At 42.8% G+C, this 17,283-nt stretch overlaps 3 protein-coding genes across 4 annotated transcripts; all 3 read left to right on the top strand.

Moving 5' to 3' along the window:
* Positions 1–68: 68 nt before the first annotated feature.
* LOC113122678 (TBC1 domain family member 15) lies at positions 69–6,707 on the top strand. Its single transcript, XM_026294175.1, has 9 exons — positions 69–546; positions 1,837–2,022; positions 2,166–2,284; positions 4,173–4,276; positions 4,583–4,650; positions 4,761–4,907; positions 5,010–5,100; positions 5,172–5,359; positions 6,703–6,707. Exons 1-9 carry the CDS (start codon positions 354–356, stop codon positions 6,705–6,707), a joined length of 1,101 nt encoding a protein of 366 aa, XP_026149960.1. The 5' UTR covers positions 69–353.
* Positions 6,708–7,790: 1,083 nt separating this feature from the next.
* On the top strand, positions 7,791–11,995 carry LOC113122253 (heat shock cognate 71 kDa protein-like). 2 transcript variants are annotated; one of them, XM_026293452.1, is made up of 9 exons: positions 7,791–7,942; positions 8,893–9,098; positions 9,211–9,416; positions 9,540–9,692; positions 9,766–10,321; positions 10,453–10,655; positions 10,782–10,980; positions 11,069–11,301; positions 11,483–11,995. In XM_026293452.1, the coding sequence occupies exons 2-9, from the start codon at positions 8,894–8,896 to the stop codon at positions 11,666–11,668; spliced, it is 1,941 nt and encodes a 646-aa protein (XP_026149237.1). In that variant the 5' UTR covers positions 7,791–7,942; position 8,893; the 3' UTR covers positions 11,669–11,995. The 2 variants fall into 2 exon arrangements, with proteins under 2 accessions (XP_026149237.1, XP_026149238.1); XM_026293453.1 differs by having other exon boundaries at positions 7,814–7,954.
* Positions 11,996–13,854: 1,859 nt separating this feature from the next.
* Positions 13,855–17,153, top strand: LOC113122276 (chymotrypsin-like protease CTRL-1). Its single transcript, XM_026293485.1, is given in 8 exon segments — positions 13,855–13,960; positions 13,963–14,010; positions 14,166–14,269; positions 14,391–14,470; positions 15,491–15,572; positions 15,676–15,856; positions 16,044–16,174; positions 16,823–17,153. Coding segments are annotated over 8 exon segments (879 nt in total). The 5' UTR covers positions 13,855–13,869; the 3' UTR covers positions 16,985–17,153.
* The last annotated feature ends 130 nt before the right edge of the window (positions 17,154–17,283 follow it).

The raw sequence follows: 17,283 nt of genomic DNA, 5'->3' as shown, positions 1-17,283 counted from the left end.
TTGTTAGGGAAGTTTGCCGGTATTAAACTAAACCACTAGGTGGAGTCAGATAAATACAGACAGGACTTCGGGCTGCACTTGGAAAATGGGCCAAACTCGGATCAAGGTGCAGTCATATGACGCTCAGACGGCTGGATGAGAGCTGGAAAATCATTGTCTTCAACTAATTTAACGAGATCCGTGTTTATGAAATCAGAAACCAGACCTGGCTGGACTCAGCTGCAGGTCGCACAGGTAGACGGGACTCAGGACGGGACCTGTTGACCGGGGATCAGCAGCAATGACAGCTGGATGCCAGCTGTTTGTCTGAGGTGGCTCTGTGGAGACAAAGTCTGTCAACACTGTGGTCAGAGATGGAAGATCTGAGGACACGACAGACACCCGGAGAAGAGACGAGCTCTTCGGACACTCTCCAGCCAAATGTCCGCGGAACAGCAGCGGTCAGCTCCCCTGCTCTGTGCGCCGCGCGTCTCCCGTTACCTGGAGTCATGGACGATGAGGGCAGGGTGGACGAGTCAAGGCTGAGGATGCATATTTTCAAAAACGGTAAATCTAAAAAAAGTAAACAAACAAATATCAACAAAAACTGTTTCATACCTGCATAGATTCTATACACTCACCTGGAAGTGTCCTCCATAATGAAGAGGTATCCCACATGATTGGTTTTTTCCTTAATGTCAGGTACAGTAAGTGCTTCAAGTCTTAACTGATTGCAGTAGAACCTGAGGTCTCAACAGGACCAGCAGAACCCTAATCCCACAGTTCCCACTCTAAATATAAAGGCTGTGCTGATGCTGTGAGATTCAAGCCTTCACTGTTGTGTGTCAGTGTGTGTACAGCCACCATGTGGAGGACGGTCACAGCTGGACCTAACAAAGTGGCTTGACGAGGCCTGATATGGTTAAACACAAACCAGATGGTGATTTCTAGTTTTTTAAAGTTATGCGAGTGTTTCCACATTAGGAAATTTGTCTCATGAGATTAAAGAACAGTAAAGCTGTATCCTCACATTAGGACTATTGTACGGTTCAGTAGATAATTCAAGGGTGATTTTTATTATCACATGTCCTGATGCATCAGTGGATTGTGAGCGTTGCTGTAGTCCAAGCGGACGTCAAGTGATGCGTTGCTGCAGGACATTAGCTGAGCCACAGTGACACCATTCTCTGAAATCTAACATTTTACTGGGCACCATACCCCCTCGAGTACAGACCTCCAGCATGACTAAGTGAGATGAAGACTCCACATACTATTTATTTATGGGTCAGATGTCTGAGGGGCAGAACAAAGTCACATGAGACTCAAAGGGCAGACAGTATTTAGTCAAATAGGGAATTAAGATACGTCTGGATTAGTGTTTCAGAACGGGCTCCAGTGCACAAAGGTGTCAACTCATCTGTGCAATCTCTCAGGATGTTTGTTGGTTGTTTTCATGTTTGCTGGAAACATTTGCACAGAGGATTTTTTCTCACTGGTGAAACATCACACTGAGTCTGTCATGTGTGAGCAGGAATGTGGAAACTCCCACAGCAGCCCCCTGGGCTTTAAGCACATTCCACCTCTGCAAACATGGGAAATAAAGATTAAAGAACCTGCAGAGCAAGATGTTACATAAGACATCTCAAATCCTGGGCAAAGCAGGGCAGAGTTCACTGGATTTGCTATCGAGATTTTCCTTTCCCCATTAGCAAATCTCTCATACTTATGTAACGCAAACTGGTATTTGGTTTGACTGAGTGATAATTGATCAAACCTCTTGGCTTGAAAACACTGAAGAGTCAGTTATATGATGAAGTTATACTGTAAATGATTCAAAAGTTTTCAATCTGTATGAAGGTGGTGTGTCTCCCGCTGAGCGTGGCCTGGCGTGGCGTTTCCTGTTTGGGATGTACCCGTGCAGCTCCACAGCCTCAGAGCGCTCTCTGCTGCAGGAGCAGCTGCTGGTACGATACAAGGTCATGAAGAGAAAGTGGCAGCAGGTCTTTCCTTCGGCTGTGCGGCTGCACCTCAACGGCACCGATGGTAAAGACATTAACATGCACAGACTGTCACGATCAAGCAAATGTGTTAACATTTCAAACCTCTAGTTGTCTTTTTTTATCATTTCACTGGCCTACTCGCTCTTTTTTATGACATAATGACCAAATATTGTGACTCCATTGCAGCTGAGCTGGTGGCAGCTGTCAGGTACTTTGATGAGAGGCAAGCACAGGCCCAGCAACAGACCCAGGACCAGTCTGAGGAGGTCAGGGACAGACTGGCATTCTTGGAGCTTCAGGCACAGGTTAGATCACTTACATATAAGTGGTAGAGTGTAATTCCAATCTATATTTTTTCATTTTATCTTTAATGCATTTCTTCTTTGGTTCAGTTGTTTAGGGACATTATCCATGATAGAGACAACTACCCCCGGTCAATGAAACTATCAAAGTGTGGAATGAGTAACCTGAATTGATTTTTTTCAGAGTACAGACTGGGGTGTGTTTAAAATTGCTTCAGTAAGAGGGGAATCTACTGTAGACATGGAGGAGTACGCTGCAGCTGTCACTCATTATATTCAAACGTGCACTGAAAACATCATTCCCACAAGACACTATATGTTCTATCCCAAAGACAAACCCTGGATCAACTGTGAATTCCAGGAGCTCTTCTACATTTGGCAATGCTGAGGACTTCAAAAGGACCAGATATAGCCCGTGTAGATCAGTCAGACAGGCTGAGAGACAGTACAGATTAAAGCTACTACACTATCACAGATCCTCATCATTACATCAGACTACCAACAGAGGAGCATTAAATAAGGTCATACCTTAACTCCAAAAAGCCCCTCACCCTGGTTAATTGTTGCTGACCTTCTTAACGGACAGATCAAAGTTGGACAGTTGGACAAAGAGCATCTGACATCAGAACTGTAAGCACAGGGACTCCACAGGGTTGTATTCTGAGCCCACTGCTGTATATGATCTTCACCTATGTGGCCTCCCAGACTGACATCAGCATTACGAAGTTTGCGGATGATCGAGGGAAGACGTCGTAAAATAATAGGAAAATAATCTCTCCTTAAATGCAGACAAGACCAAGGAGGTGGTTATTCATCCTATGAAGAGGAGGAGGAAGGAGCAGCCATAACCAAATTACATTGGTGAGACAGGAGAGAGGGTGAAAACCTTTAAATTCTTTGAAACCTACATGGTCAAGAATCTCACCTGGTCTCACAACAGCCATCAACTCCTAAAGAAAGCTCAACACAGACTGTACTTCCTGAGAGGGCTGAGGAAGTTTGGTTTGGTTTTTACAGATGTACAGTGGAGAGCGTCATCACCAGCTCCATCGCAATATGTGGGGTACGGAGAACGCACCGCTGGGGACAGGAAACCTCTCCAGTGTGATGTAAAAACCTCACAGTTGATCCGTGGAGCAGCCTTCCCAACATTAGATGACATGTAAACCAGCAGGGACATGAGGAGGGCCCACACCTTCATCAAAGACAACACACACTCACGACACAGTCACACTCCTGCCGCCAGGGAACATTACAGAACCATGAACACACAAACAAGGCCTACAAACTGCCTTTACCCAGAAGCCATTAGACTTCTGAATACTGTGCTAAACTCCAAATATACAGGCAACACAACTCCCCCCTTTAGACACACACACACACACACACACACACACACACACACTCTACACCCCGACCCCCTTTTTTCAAACCCGCACCACATACTTCACATAGCAGTCACTCAGCTGCTAGAACATCATGCAGGCACTATTTTGTAAGAGGCACAGTGGACTCTGTGTTTGCTTTTTATGGTTCTTACAGCCAGGTTTCATTCTTTTATTGTTGTGTTAAGGAAGCAAAGTCAGTTTTTAGTCGCATGGTGTGTGTTGTCTTTACTGTGCTGACACAGCAGGATCTTATTTTCCTAAGCAACTTTAACTTTTGGGATTATTTGCTGTTTTAGCACTTTTGTTTAAAGAGTGAAAGTACTTAGGAATAGATTATAGATTACTCAAATAAAAACCTTTTTTACAAGTCATGCATTGTTACTGGTTTTCCTAGCTCAAAAGAGAAAGAGTCAAATACTCCACTAGAGCTGTAGACATGGTGAGATTGTGATCAGTAGACTTTATATAATCACATAATCTATATACTTCCTTCCTGTTAACAGATACTATTTGAGCGAGTCGTTTTTGATCGTGGGGAGCTGCAGGAAGCCATTCGAATCATTGACAAGGATGTACCAAGAACTAACAGGGACCTGAGCTACTACCAGTGAGTGTGAGCAGACGTTATGTGTCAACAGATACAGCATTAGTGTAGGGATCAGTAATAACTACTTCTGAAACTGCTGAAAGTGCCGTATATTTAAAAATGAAAGTCACTGTGAAAGTCAAGTCAATTCATGTAAACTAACTTCCAAGTCGTTGTAATAAAACATCACATCTTTTTGACAACTGAGATCTCACACCAGTAATAAAGTACATAACTCCTTATGTTGAATATAAAATACATTTCTGCTGAGATGTTTGACTAATACAGCTAACATATGCTATACTATTTTCTTTTTTTTGTCCACAGGGGTGAAGGGTCAGGCAATCTGTTAGTGTTGAGAGATATCCTCATCACTTATGCTGCTTTTCATCCAGGTAAACAACAAGAACAAACCCACTTCAGGTTACCTGGCCCTGACTAGGTCAGACAGCTTTAGAGGCTGTGCTATTAAACACACGTGTCTGTCTCTACATCACTGATCCAGAGGTCAGTTACGCCCAGGGAATGAATGACCTCTGCAGCCGCTTCCTGGAGGTTCTTCATTCAGAGGTCGACACTTTCTGGAGCTTCTCCTGCTACATGGAGAAATTCTCAAAAGACTTCAGGGCTGATGGTCTGCACAGAAAAATAGGTGGGATAGATATGTATATGTTTAAATATGCATCTTAGTGTGTTTATTTTTCATGCTGTAAAAAAACATCATGTATGTGAAAGACTGTTTTCTATCTTTAAGAGTTGGAGGCAGCCCTCTTGAAGGAACTGGATCCACAGCTTTATGCTCACCTAGCCACAGACAACATGGAGAGCTTCACCTTCTGCCACAGGTAGATCTGTGTAGACCTCTGAATGTACTCTAATTCCACATGCACACTATGTTGTTGCCTCCCCTTTGAAGGTGGCTGCTGCTGGGTTTCCAGAGGGAGTTTGAACACAGTGACGCGTTACGTTTGTTCGAGATCCTGAGCTGTGACCACCTGGAGCTCATCTCCCAACAGGTAGACCGAGCCCGCTATCAGGAAAGGCTGGCACGAAACTACAGCACAGGTGAAGCTTATCTCAGGTCGGCCGAATGTTTAGGGATATGTCTGTTAAATATCATGACTTATACAGTGGGTACGGAAAGTATTCAGACCCCTTTAAATTTTTCACTCTTTGTGTCATTGCAGCCATTTGCCAAAATCAAAAAAGTTCATTTTATTTCTCATTAATGTACACTCAGCACCCCATCTTGACAGAAAAAACCAGAAATGTAGAAATTTTTGCAAATTTATTAAAAAAGAAAAACTGAAATATCACATGGTCATAAGTATTCAGACCCTGTGCTCAGTATTGAGTAGAAGCACCCTTTTGAGCTAGTACAGCCATGAGTCTTCTTGGGAATGATGCAACAAGTTTTTCACACCTGGATTTGGGGATCCTCTGCCATTCTTCCTTGCAGATCCTCTCCAGTTCTGTCAGGTTGGATGGTGAACGTTGGTGGACAGCCATTTTCAGGTCTCTCCAGAGATGCTCAATTGGGTTTAGGTCAGGGCTCTGGCTGGGCCAGTCAAGAACGGTCACAGAGTTGTTCCGAAGCCACTCCTTTGTTATTTTAGCTGTGTGCTTAGGGTCATTGTCCTGTTGAAAGGTGAACCTTCGGCCCAGTCTGAGGTCCTGAGCACTCTGGAAGAGGTTTTCTTCCAGGATATCTCTGTACTTGGCCGCATTCATCTTTCCTTGAAGTGCAACCAGTCGTCCTGTCCCTGCAGCTGAAAAACACCCCCACAACATGATGCTCCCACCACCATGTTTCACTGTAGGGATTGTATTGGGCAGGTGATGAGCAGTGCTTGGTTTTCTCCACACATACCGCTTAGAATTAACGCCAAAAAGTTCAATCTTGGTCTTATCAGACCAGAGAATCTTATTTCTCATAGTCTGGGAGTCCTTCATGTGTTTTTTGGCAAACTCTATGTGGGCTTTCATGTGTCTTGCACTGAGGAGAGGCTTCCGTCGGGCCACTCTGCCATAAAGCCCCGACTGGTGGAGGGCTGCAGTGATAGTTGACTTTGTGGAACTTTCTCCCATCTCCCTACTGCATCTCTGGAGCTCAGCCACAGTGATCTTTGGGTTCTTCTTTACCTCTCTCACCAAGGCTCTTCTCCCACGATTGCTCAGTTTGGCTGGACGGCCAGGTCTAGGAAGAGTTCTGGTCGTCCCAAACTTTTCCATTTGAGGATTATGGAGGCCACTGTGCTCTTAGGAACCTTGAGTGCTGCAGAAATTCTTTTGTAACCTTGGCCAGATCTGTGCCGTGCCACAATTCTGTCTCTGAGCTCCTTGGGCAGTTCCTTCGACCTCATGATTCTCATTTGCTCTGACATGCACTGTGAGCTGTAAGGTCTTATATAGACAGGTGTGTGCCTTTCCTAATCAAGTCCAATCAGTTTAATTAAACACAGCTGGACTTGAGCTCTTCATCTGTGCAGTCATACTGCTGGAGAACAGAGAGTCTCTGCTGCGTTGCCGGGATGATGTCGAGCTCATCCAGTTCACGAGCAGGTTTGACCATATGCTAAGACATATCACAAAAAAAGGGATTGTGTGTTTTTAAATCTGTCTGAATGTCTTGGTAAAACTGTTGTGGCTCTGCGCAGCCTTCAGGGAACACTGGACCTGAACAGCACTCTGAAGAAAGCCGAGCAGCACTTCTATAACTACTGCAAGCGCTGTGCTTGGGACTATATGAATGGGCGCTGCAGGGCGCACAAGAGCAAAGAAGAGGACTTTCTTTATCAACTCCGCAGTTTGTTTGTTTTAAAGTGAAATTTTAACTACCCGATGCCAAAGACTCTTATGAAACTGTAATGTAGCAGGGAACATATTTGGAGTTTTGATGGCACATGTTGTTTGTCTTACTTTTTATTGTTAAAGGAAATTACGTACTGATAAATGCTATTTATTATAAATGTACTGTATTTATTACATTAAAGTTACTGAAATAATCTTGTTTTACTTCAGAATCATACCTTTAGATGATTTATTCTTCAGAGTTAGGCAATAATTCAGGCTAGAAAAAAACAACTACTTGACAGCGTCTCAACATTAAGATTCAGTGTCACAGCAAGTGGTGCTATATTTAATGCCTGATAGCCTATGTGTCCAGACCCTTAAGTAACAAGAATAGAAATGTAGTTTCTGAGCTGCAGAGGGACCAAGCAGTGAAGGGAAAGAAAATATAATGTCTTAAAATAGAGAAAATATATAGACAATATAAATAACCAGATTATTTTGGGTTGTATTGCCAGTATTCATAATTCGTTAGCGATACAGAAGAGGAGTAACCACAATAGAGCAGTGCTCACATGATGAAAATCTGAAATGATGTCAGATCATTTCTCTTATCAGTTGACATTTAGAAATTTTACTTTGATTTGTTTAACTAGCACAGAGCTACTGAGATAGCAGCAGCATGCTTGTTGTTTTCCAAGTAAACCCAGTCAGTGAAATGGGCCTAGAACTTTCCTTGGTGGAGTCACCTGACACCCTGCACAGAGCTTTATATACACAGGGAAGCAGATGCTCGCTCCCTTAGTCCGCCTGCCAGGAGTCCTGGAGAGGAGCTCACAAAACAAAGATCCACTGTAACTCAGTAACTCTGAAGTCTCGAACATCTGACGCCACAAGGTAACACCTTCTGTAAGAAGCACTGCGTCGGCCGGCCTGGCTTCATACTTTGTCCTGTTTGTGCCTTTAACAGCTTAACTGCCAAAAAATGAGGCTTGCACGATTTGCATGGTCAGCTGAAGTTGGATCCCTGGGGAAAAAAACACATAGTGGATGCCTAGTGATAGTTTTTCTGATTCATTTGTCACAGTGAGGGTTTAGAAAGCAGTGAAACACTGTGTCAGCATTTTTCTGGTCTGGGTTGCACAACCAAATAGCAAAGAAGTTTCTACTTTCTCTTATTAAACATACAGGGCAAAGACAGATCATTTAAAAAGCATTAAACTTGAACCAATGAAGTCTCATGCGTGGTACAGTGTACACAGATGTATGTTTTCGCTCTTCGTAGAGGTGCTCAGTTTCCTGCCACAGTCTGCTGGTTTTGCACGAGCACAGCCCCTAGACATGTGGTACCAAGAGGCTTTTTTGTGTCTGTTACTGAAACTTTAAGCTCTATATAGTGTGTCATCAAGCCCCTTGTTTTATAATGAACCTGCTCACTATGGTCTCTGGACTTGCACTTATTGCCATATAGATATGCTGATACTTTTTATAGTCGCCGTAAACTATCTGAGGTCAGCTGTTGGAAAAATCGACACACAGATCACTATTGCATGGTCAGTGGCCTCACAGCAGCCTCAGCCTGCAGTGTTCTGCTGCTGAGAGGTGATTAAAGGGCAGTGTGACATAATCCAGTCCTGTGGTGTCAAGTGTCAGTGGGTTGTTTAAGTATCATGGATGCCACTCAACCACCTGGACATATATAATAATAAAGAAGTGTCTGTCTACACCTGTGTAAATACAAACATGTTTTTAAATAATAAGAATGCAGCATAATTACCACAGTAAACATCAGAAAAGCGTTTCTTCTGTAATGATGAATACATGCGCTTGTTCTCCTGTTTATCTAGGATGTCTAAAGGACCAGCAGTAGGTATTGATCTGGGTACCACATATTCCTGTGTGGGCATATTTCAGCATGGCAAAGTGGAGATCATTGCCAATGACCAGGGAAACAGGACCACACCCAGCTATGTGGCTTTCACAGATACAGAGAGACTGATTGGAGATGCTGCCAAGAACCAGGTGGCCATGAATCCATCCAACACTGTTTTTGGTAAGGACTGCACCACCTAATTCATTTCTTTATTCTCCATAACAGTTTTTATTTAGCTGTGTTTACACTGTGGATAATATGACCTAAAATATAATGTTTGTTTTTCTTTCAGATGCCAAGCGCCTGATTGGTCGCAAGTTTGACGACCCCGTGGTGCAGTCAGACATGAAGCACTGGCCCTTCAAGGTTGTCAATGACTCATCCAAACCGAAGGTGGAGGTTGAATATAAGGGTGAGATCAAGACCTTCTATGCTGAGGAGATTTCCTCAATGGTGCTCACCAAGATGAAGGAGATCGCTGAAGCTTATCTCGGAAAGGTAGTTAATAACAAGTGTATAATACCATTCATGATGGGTCATTTGGTTTATGCAGAAGACACTGTGAAAGCAGAATAATGTGAGCACACACATGCAATTTACTGACTCATGCTTTCTTTACAGTCTGTCACAAATGCAGTTATCACGGTACCTGCTTACTTCAACGACTCCCAGCGTCAAGCCACCAAAGATGCAGGAACCATCTCTGGGCTTAATGTGCTGCGCATCATCAATGAGCCTACCGCTGCAGCCATCGCTTATGGCCTGGACAAAAAGGTAACTAAGCACATTCAGTATAAACTTTAAGCTATTTTATGTTCCTGTTACAAATCCTTACAATTTATTAAAGGTTGGCACTGAACGTAACGTCCTTATCTTTGACCTCGGAGGAGGTACTTTTGATGTGTCAATCCTGACTATTGAGGATGGCATCTTTGAGGTCAAGGCCACAGCTGGTGACACTCATTTGGGTGGTGAGGACTTTGACAACCGCATGGTTAACCATTTCATTGCTGAGTTCAAGCGCAAGTTCAAAAAGGAGATCAACAACAACAAGCGAGCCGTGCGTCGTCTGCGCACAGCATGTGAGCGTGCTAAACGTACCCTCTCCAGCAGCACTCAGGCTAGCATTGAGATCGACTCACTCTATGAAGGAACAGACTTCTATACTTCCATAACCAGGGCCCGTTTTGAAGAGCTAAATGCAGACCTGTTCCGTGGGACTCTTGAGCCCGTGGAGAAGGCTCTGAGGGATGCCAAGATGGACAAGACGCAGATCCATGACGTCGTCCTGGTGGGTGGCTCCACAAGAATCCCCAAGATTCAGAAGCTGCTGCAAGATTTCTTTAATGGCCGCGATCTTAATAAGAGCATCAACCCCGATGAGGCCGTGGCCTATGGTGCAGGTGGGCATTTCCACAGCATTTAGGTTTATACCTTTTTGTGCTAATATCAGTATTTTAGTATAAAAGCCTGTCCAGACAAATGGTTTATGTTAAATCTGTGGCAGTAGTTTCACCTTTTGGAAACTCCACAGCTGTGCAGGCAGCCATCTTGGCTGGTGATAAGTCTGAGAACGTACAGGACCTGCTCCTGCTGGATGTCACGCCCCTGTCGCTGGGAATTGAGACTGCTGGGGGAGTAATGACTGTCCTTATCAAAAGGAACACCACCATCCCCACCAAACAAACCCAGACCTTTACCACCTACTCAGACAACCAACCTGGTGTGCTTATTCAGGTACAGCAACTTTCCAATAAAGTACTATACAAATAACACTTCACTCTCTATTGCCCAAGTGTGTTTCTGTCATTACTGAAAGTTTTCACAGAGGCATCAGAATTTGATTTAAGCTGTTGTTTTCAGGTTTATGAAGGCGAGAGAGCCATGACCAAGGATAATAATATCTTGGGCAAGTTTGAGCTGACTGGCATTCCACCTGCTCCCAGAGGGGTCCCTCAGATTGAGGTGACCTTTGACATTGATGCCAATGGCATTCTCAATGTATCTGCAGTGGACAAAAGCACAGGAAAGGAAAACAAGATCACCATCACCAATGACAAAGGTAGACGACCATATTAAGTAATCATTAAATCAGGAGCGTTAAAAATAAATAAATATTGGACAGAGCTCTGTATTTCTTCCTTCCATAGGGCGGTTGAGCAAGGAGGAGATTGAGCGCATGGTGCAGGAGGCTGAGCAGTTTAGGACTGAGGACGAGGCTCAGAGAGATAAAGTCACAGCCAAGAACTCCCTCGAATCTCTGGCCTTCAACATGAAGAGCACCGTGGAAGACGAGAAGCTCAAAGACAAGCTCAGCCCTGAGGACAAGAAGACCATTGTGGACAAGTGCAACGAAGTAATTGCCTGGCTGGACAGAAACCAGGTAAAAAAAATCCACATAAGTCAAGATAGAGGACATATAAAGATTCTTTTTGACTGATGTTCTAAATACAGAAATATTAACATCAATAATTATTAAATATTACAACAACGTCACATATTTTTATACCCAGCCAGGTCTTCTGTCTCAGTGTGTCAGTCTCTTTGTCCCTTTTGTTACCTAGATGGCAGAGAAGGAAGAGTACGATCATCAGCAGAAAGAACTAGAGAAGGTGTGCAACCCCATCATCTCGAAGCTCTACCAGGGTGGTGGGATGCCTGGTGGGATGCCTGGTGGGATGCCTGGTGGCTTCCCTGGTGGAGCTGGAGGTGGCTCCTCCTCTGGCCCAACTATTGAAGAGGTTGACTGAACAGTGCAGATTTCTTTGCTTCAGATCCCAACATCCACTTGTACAAACCTTAAAGTTATTCTAAGCTGGAATATGCATCCAGCAAATATTACATCACAGGCTTATTTGCAGGTGAAATCTTGATAAAATATTTAGAAAATCTAAGGAACTAAATCTGACACTCACACACACTTCAGTCATCTAACACATAATCATAGTTGTTGTCTTCATAAGTCTCCATTCATGATTTGCCTGACAACTCTCAAAAGTCATTTATTTTTATCTGTTACATTATTTCCTAAGATTTCATGAATAAAGACCATCACTGGGATTCTGACTGGAAAAAGCGCTCTGCTTCTTGTGGTCTATATTTTAAATATCGTTACTTACAGTACAGTAGCAAGAAAATGTAATAATACTGGCTCCAAGAGGCTCAGAAGAAGCTGGGTGATATAATGGCTGTGTCTCGGCAGGTTGACCATGAACTAAATAAAGGGTTGGTGGTTAGTGCTTGCTCATAAGGGAATTGTTGGGTTTTTAGTTTTAGTTTTTGTAAAGTGCCTTGAGATGATTTGTATTGTGATTTGGCGCTATACAAATAAAATTGAATTGAATTGAATTGAATTGAATGGGCAAATAGTGCAAAACCACTTTGACTGCATTTGAGCGTAGAAATGTGGTATATAAGACAATGCTCCTACACTTCTTCTCCTTTGGGCTGCTCCCTTCAGGGGTCACCACAGCCAATCATCTGCCTCCATTTAACCCTATCCTCTGTATCCTCCTCACCCACACCAACTATCCTCATGTCCTCCTTCACTACATCCAAGAACCTCCTCTTTGGTCTTCCTCTAGGCCTCTTTCCTGGCAGCTCTAACCTCAGCATCCTTTTACCAATGTATTCACTGTCCCTCCTCTGAACATGTCCAAACCATCTCAATCTGGCTTCGTTGGCTTTTTCTCCAAACCATCTAACATGAGCTGTCCCTCTGATGTCCTCATTCCTGATCCTATCCATCCTCGTCACTCCCAGAGAGAACCTCAACATCTTCAGCTCTGCTACCTCCAGCTCTGCCTCCTGTCTCAGTGCCACTGTCTCTAAACCAGACAACATTGCTGGTCTCACCACTGTCTTGTACACCTTTCCTTTCATTTTTGCTGACACTCTTTTGTCACACATCACACCTGACACTTTCCTCCACCCATTCCAACCTGCTTGCACACGTCTCTTCACTTCTTTTCCACACTCTCCGTTGCTCTGGACTGTTGACCCTAGGTACTTAAAATCCTCCACCTTCTTCACCTCTTCTCCCTGTAACCTCACCGTTCTACTTGAGTCCCTCTCACTTACACACAACAATGCTCCTACACATCAAAGTAAATCTACCACAGAATAGCTTCAGAAACACAAAATCCACATTCTGGCTATGGTATGTCCTCATGACACCCATTTACACCAGACATCCTAAGAACATGGCTGAGCTGAAGAACACAAAATTCCTCCTTAATGTTGTGCAGGTCTTCCACGGCTACAAAAAGCACTTGCTTGAACTTATTTCTGCCAAAAATGGATTCAACCAGTTATTAAAACAGTTTCTAATACTTTGCCCAGCATCACTTTGTGTAGTTAACAGGTGTGTTGAGTAAAGATATTAAAGATCAAGATCAACTTAGAATGATTGTGCTGGTTGATATCTGTAACTTTAGCAAAGATCAGATATGAAAAACGTGCAAAAGAAACTTGCCGATAGTGCAAAAACCTTTTCTTGCAGCTTCATATTCAAACAGTTGTTATTTAAATGTGCTGCATATAAATAGGTTCCTAGACCACAGTGGTTGTGATCACTATCATTTTTCCTGTGTATAAGCTAGTCTAAAAAGGAAATGTTACCACTTAAAAATATGCACCGTTCCAATGAAGCATTTATTTACAGCATTTTCCCCTTTTTCTGAAACATGCAAGCAAGGGCCTATGCATCTTAACATCCTGAATGTGGTGCAAAAAAATACTAATTAGTTGACGAACATGTTTATTGTTCAATTAAAGAAAACTGAGCTTTTATTATGCAAGAATGTGTCTGCTTAAAGTCACGTGCACAAGAAAAGAATAAACATCAGGATAAGACTACGTGTTTCAGTGTTTTCAGTTCAGGTGCTTATCACCAGATGTTCTCTTCCCAGACTGTCGTACCTGTTGGAGTGGTGAGTACCTTACATTACACATGGAACTGAAGGTCAAGAGTGTTAGGTGCACATATAAAAGCCAGTATCCGGCACAGCTGCAACTCAGGAAGGTGAATCCCGACCAAAATAGGCCATGCTCTTGCTAATCAGTTGTTTTGCTCTTGTGGTTTCTGCACTTGGTGAGTCACTTGTAGTTAATATCTTAATATCAGACGATGCTTTTATCTGTAGAAAGATGTTTGTAACAGTGTCGTAGTAATTGTAGGTATCATTCTTGTGATTGTTGCAGGCTATAAAAATTTTGTTTTTCTTTGAATTTTTAATTTGGCCTCAGGGTGTGGGGTGCCTGCTATAAAGCCCCAAGTGAGTGGATACAACAAGATTGTAAATGGGCAGACTGCTGTGTCTGGCTCCTGGCCCTGGCAGGTCTCACTTCAGGTAGCCTAAAAAGGCACTCTTAACACTCACTGTAGTTTTGCTACGACCTCTGTTTAATTCAGATGGAACAAAATATAACTAAGAATAGCTTATAAATAAATAATCATCTTTCCATTCCAAGGATGGTACTGGATTCCATTTCTGTGGAGGATCCCTGATCAACCAGTACTGGGTTGTCACTGCTGCTCACTGTCGTGTGTCGTAAGAATCTTTTTTTTTTTCCAAAAAAATTCCAACATTGCCATCTCTGGCAAGGCACAACTCATACACAGAGTAATTCAGAGTGCTTAAACAGAAATTAAAAAAAAAAAAAAAACTAAATTAATAAAAATGTAATTCAAGGGGAATGAATGCAGTTAAAACACTTTCAGTTCTCATATGCTGAGCTAAAAAGAAAAGTTTGTAGCTTGGACTTGAACATTGCCAGAGATGAGGCCTGTCTAACGTCATCAGGAAGATTATTCCAGATTTTAGCTGCATAAAACTGAAACGCTGCTTCTCCATGTTTAGTCCTGAAGGCCTGTCCTTGATGTTCTCAGAGTTTGAGATGGTTCATATGGCATCAACATGTCAGAGATGTACTGTGGTGCTGAGCCATGAAGAGACTTATACACAAGCAGTGCTGTTTTAAAGTCTATTCTCTGAGCGACAGGAAGCCAGTGCAGAGATCTGAAAAAAGGAGTAATGTGGTTGTACTTTCTGGTTCTAGTCAGGACCCGAGCAGCAGCGTTCTGAATGTACTGCAGCACAGCAACATGCAGTGACACAGTGAATCAACTGGTCCATATTCACCAGCTGTGAGTGATACAGTACGTAAATCTGAGTGTCATCTGCATAGTTATGGTAGTACACATTATTGCTGCACAATAACTGGCCTAAAGGAAACGTAAATATTGAACAGAAGGGGTCCAAGGATGAACCCCCGGGGGACCCCATATGTTAACACCATTTGGTCTGAGACATAGTGCTTACAGTCTTCAAGATATGATTTAAACCATTTAAGCGCAGTATCAGAGATGCCTATCCAGTCTTCTAATCTTGGTAACAGGATCACATGGTCCACTGTCTCAAAATCAGATCCAATCCAGATCCAGCAGAAGACAGAGACTCTGCCAGCGTCAGTGTTCAGACGAATATCATTCGTCACCTTGATGAGTGCAGTGTCAGTGCTGTAATGGGGCCTAAAAACCTAAGTCTCCTGTCTGTTATTACCCTCTACAGTGCAGGAAATCACCGTGTTATTCTGGGAGAACATGATCGTCAGTCCAACACTGAGCCAATTCAGGTCAAGTCCATTTTCAAGGTAAGCAACATCATAATACATCAAAGAATTTCTCATTGTACAAATGTAAGCCTTCACCTGTAAAGAAGCCAAATTGCGTTATATTTCATTCTGATCCATCCAGGCCTTCACTCACCCCTTCTACAACGCCCAGAACTTCAACAATGACATAACCCTTCTGAAGCTGTCCTCCCCAGTACAGATGACATCCCGTGTCTCTCCCGTGTGTTTGGCCTCCTCCAGCACCAACATCCCCTCTGGAACTACATGTGTCACCACTGGCTGGGGCAAGACAGGCCAAACCTGTGAGTGTGAGACTGCTCTGAAAGCCTCACACACATAACAAATTTACAAACAGACATAAACACACCCACAGACCTGAACAGCTACATTTCCATAAAAAATATAAAGGTACCGCTAAATTTTCATCATACCTCCATAACAAAATCCACTGGCCCAGCGAGTCTCATTTCCTTTTCTTCTCGTTCTCAGCAAGTCCCCGGTACCTCCAGCAGACCGCCCTGCCTCTGCTCAGCCCTGCTCAGTGCAAGCAGTACTGGGGTCAAAGCAGAATTACTGATGCCATGATCTGTGCCGGAGCCTCTGGAGTGTCATCTTGTCAGGTAACAACCATTTCAAAGCCCAAATACTCATTTGTAAGAAAATAAGTCAAAACACTGATCAGCTGCAAGTCAGTACAGACCAAAACATGATGAGAAGTATAGCCTATAATAATAATTAACTGCTTATTTTTAGACATGTGGAAGTGAAAAATTATTGATGTATCCCATCTGTATATAATCATTTTTCATCAATAGTAATGTTAAAAATCAATTGATTATGATTGATAAACTGTTTTAAATGAAAGGAAAATCATTTTCAAGCGAATAACTTTTTTAAACATTTTAAATAACATTCACATCTAAATTGATAATGTTTTGGTTAGTAGTTCAGTTCCTTTAACTAAATATATAAAATATCAATTTATAGAGTTTGAAAAAGGCAAACAGAAAAACATACTGGATCAAACTATTTGTCTGGTTTGTCCGACTATAAATTTTCTGCCCTCTTACTCAACAATGTTGAGTGATGATTGCTGCATATTTGCCTTCCTGTTTTTTGGTACATTAGAAAAAGTCAGACCAGCCAACATCCTGTATTAGGCAGTAACTGTGAAGCAATATCATGCATGGTCCAAGGTTTTATTCTACGATATGATCCCATGCACGTTCTTAAAGGTCAATCTGAAAAATGTGTATGTCTCATTTTAGGGTGACTCTGGTGGCCCCCTGGTCTGTGAGTACAATGGAGTTTGGTCCCTTGTGGGTATTGTGTCCTGGGGTACGTCTAACTGCAACGTGCGCGCCCCTGCCGTGTACGCCCGTGTATCCTACCTTCGCAACTGGATCAACCAGATCGTTTCTTCCAACTAATGTGAAAACACCTATAAAACCTGCACTACACACGAACGTGCATCTTTCATTCTTTTCATGACTTCATGACCTTTCCTGCTCCTCACTCTGCTGCTATTTCTACCGACTATGACTGTTGGCAACCACTTTCTGAAGAAACATGAATAAACCATAAAACTTAAGAAAACTAGTGCTGGTTTCATGATCGACTTCAATTTTAACCTAACAGGCTGAAGTGTGACCCATACAGTTAGTGTAAGTATAAACCTTTGGGTTAAGGTTGGCTTTTGGGAACTGTTTAGGTTTTGTTGCATCTCCAG

This window comes from Mastacembelus armatus, chromosome 16 (genome assembly GCF_900324485.2).
Source record: "Mastacembelus armatus chromosome 16, fMasArm1.2, whole genome shotgun sequence".
Taxonomy (NCBI): domain Eukaryota; kingdom Metazoa; phylum Chordata; class Actinopteri; order Synbranchiformes; family Mastacembelidae; genus Mastacembelus; species Mastacembelus armatus.
Note: the sequence above shows the minus strand (reverse complement) of the source record. Positions and strands in the feature narration are given on the sequence as shown.

Bases quoted from the DNA above. Each gene is read 5' to 3' on its own strand.
- LOC113122678 (XM_026294175.1), top strand. From the start codon at position 354: ATGGAAGATCTGAGGACACGACAGACACCCGGAGAAGAGACGAGCTCT. The intron at 547-1,836 runs GTAAATCTAAAA...ATCTGTATGAAG, and splicing joins GATGCATATTTTCAAAAACG to GTGGTGTGTCTCCCGCTGAG. The intron at 4,277-4,582 runs GTGAGTGTGAGC...TTTTGTCCACAG, and splicing joins AGGGACCTGAGCTACTACCA to GGGTGAAGGGTCAGGCAATC.
- LOC113122253 (XM_026293452.1), top strand. From the start codon at position 8,894: ATGTCTAAAGGACCAGCAGTAGGTATTGATCTGGGTACCACATATTCC. The intron at 10,322-10,452 runs GTGGGCATTTCC...GAAACTCCACAG, and splicing joins GGCCGTGGCCTATGGTGCAG to CTGTGCAGGCAGCCATCTTG. The intron at 10,981-11,068 runs GTAGACGACCAT...TTCCTTCCATAG, and splicing joins CACCATCACCAATGACAAAG to GGCGGTTGAGCAAGGAGGAG.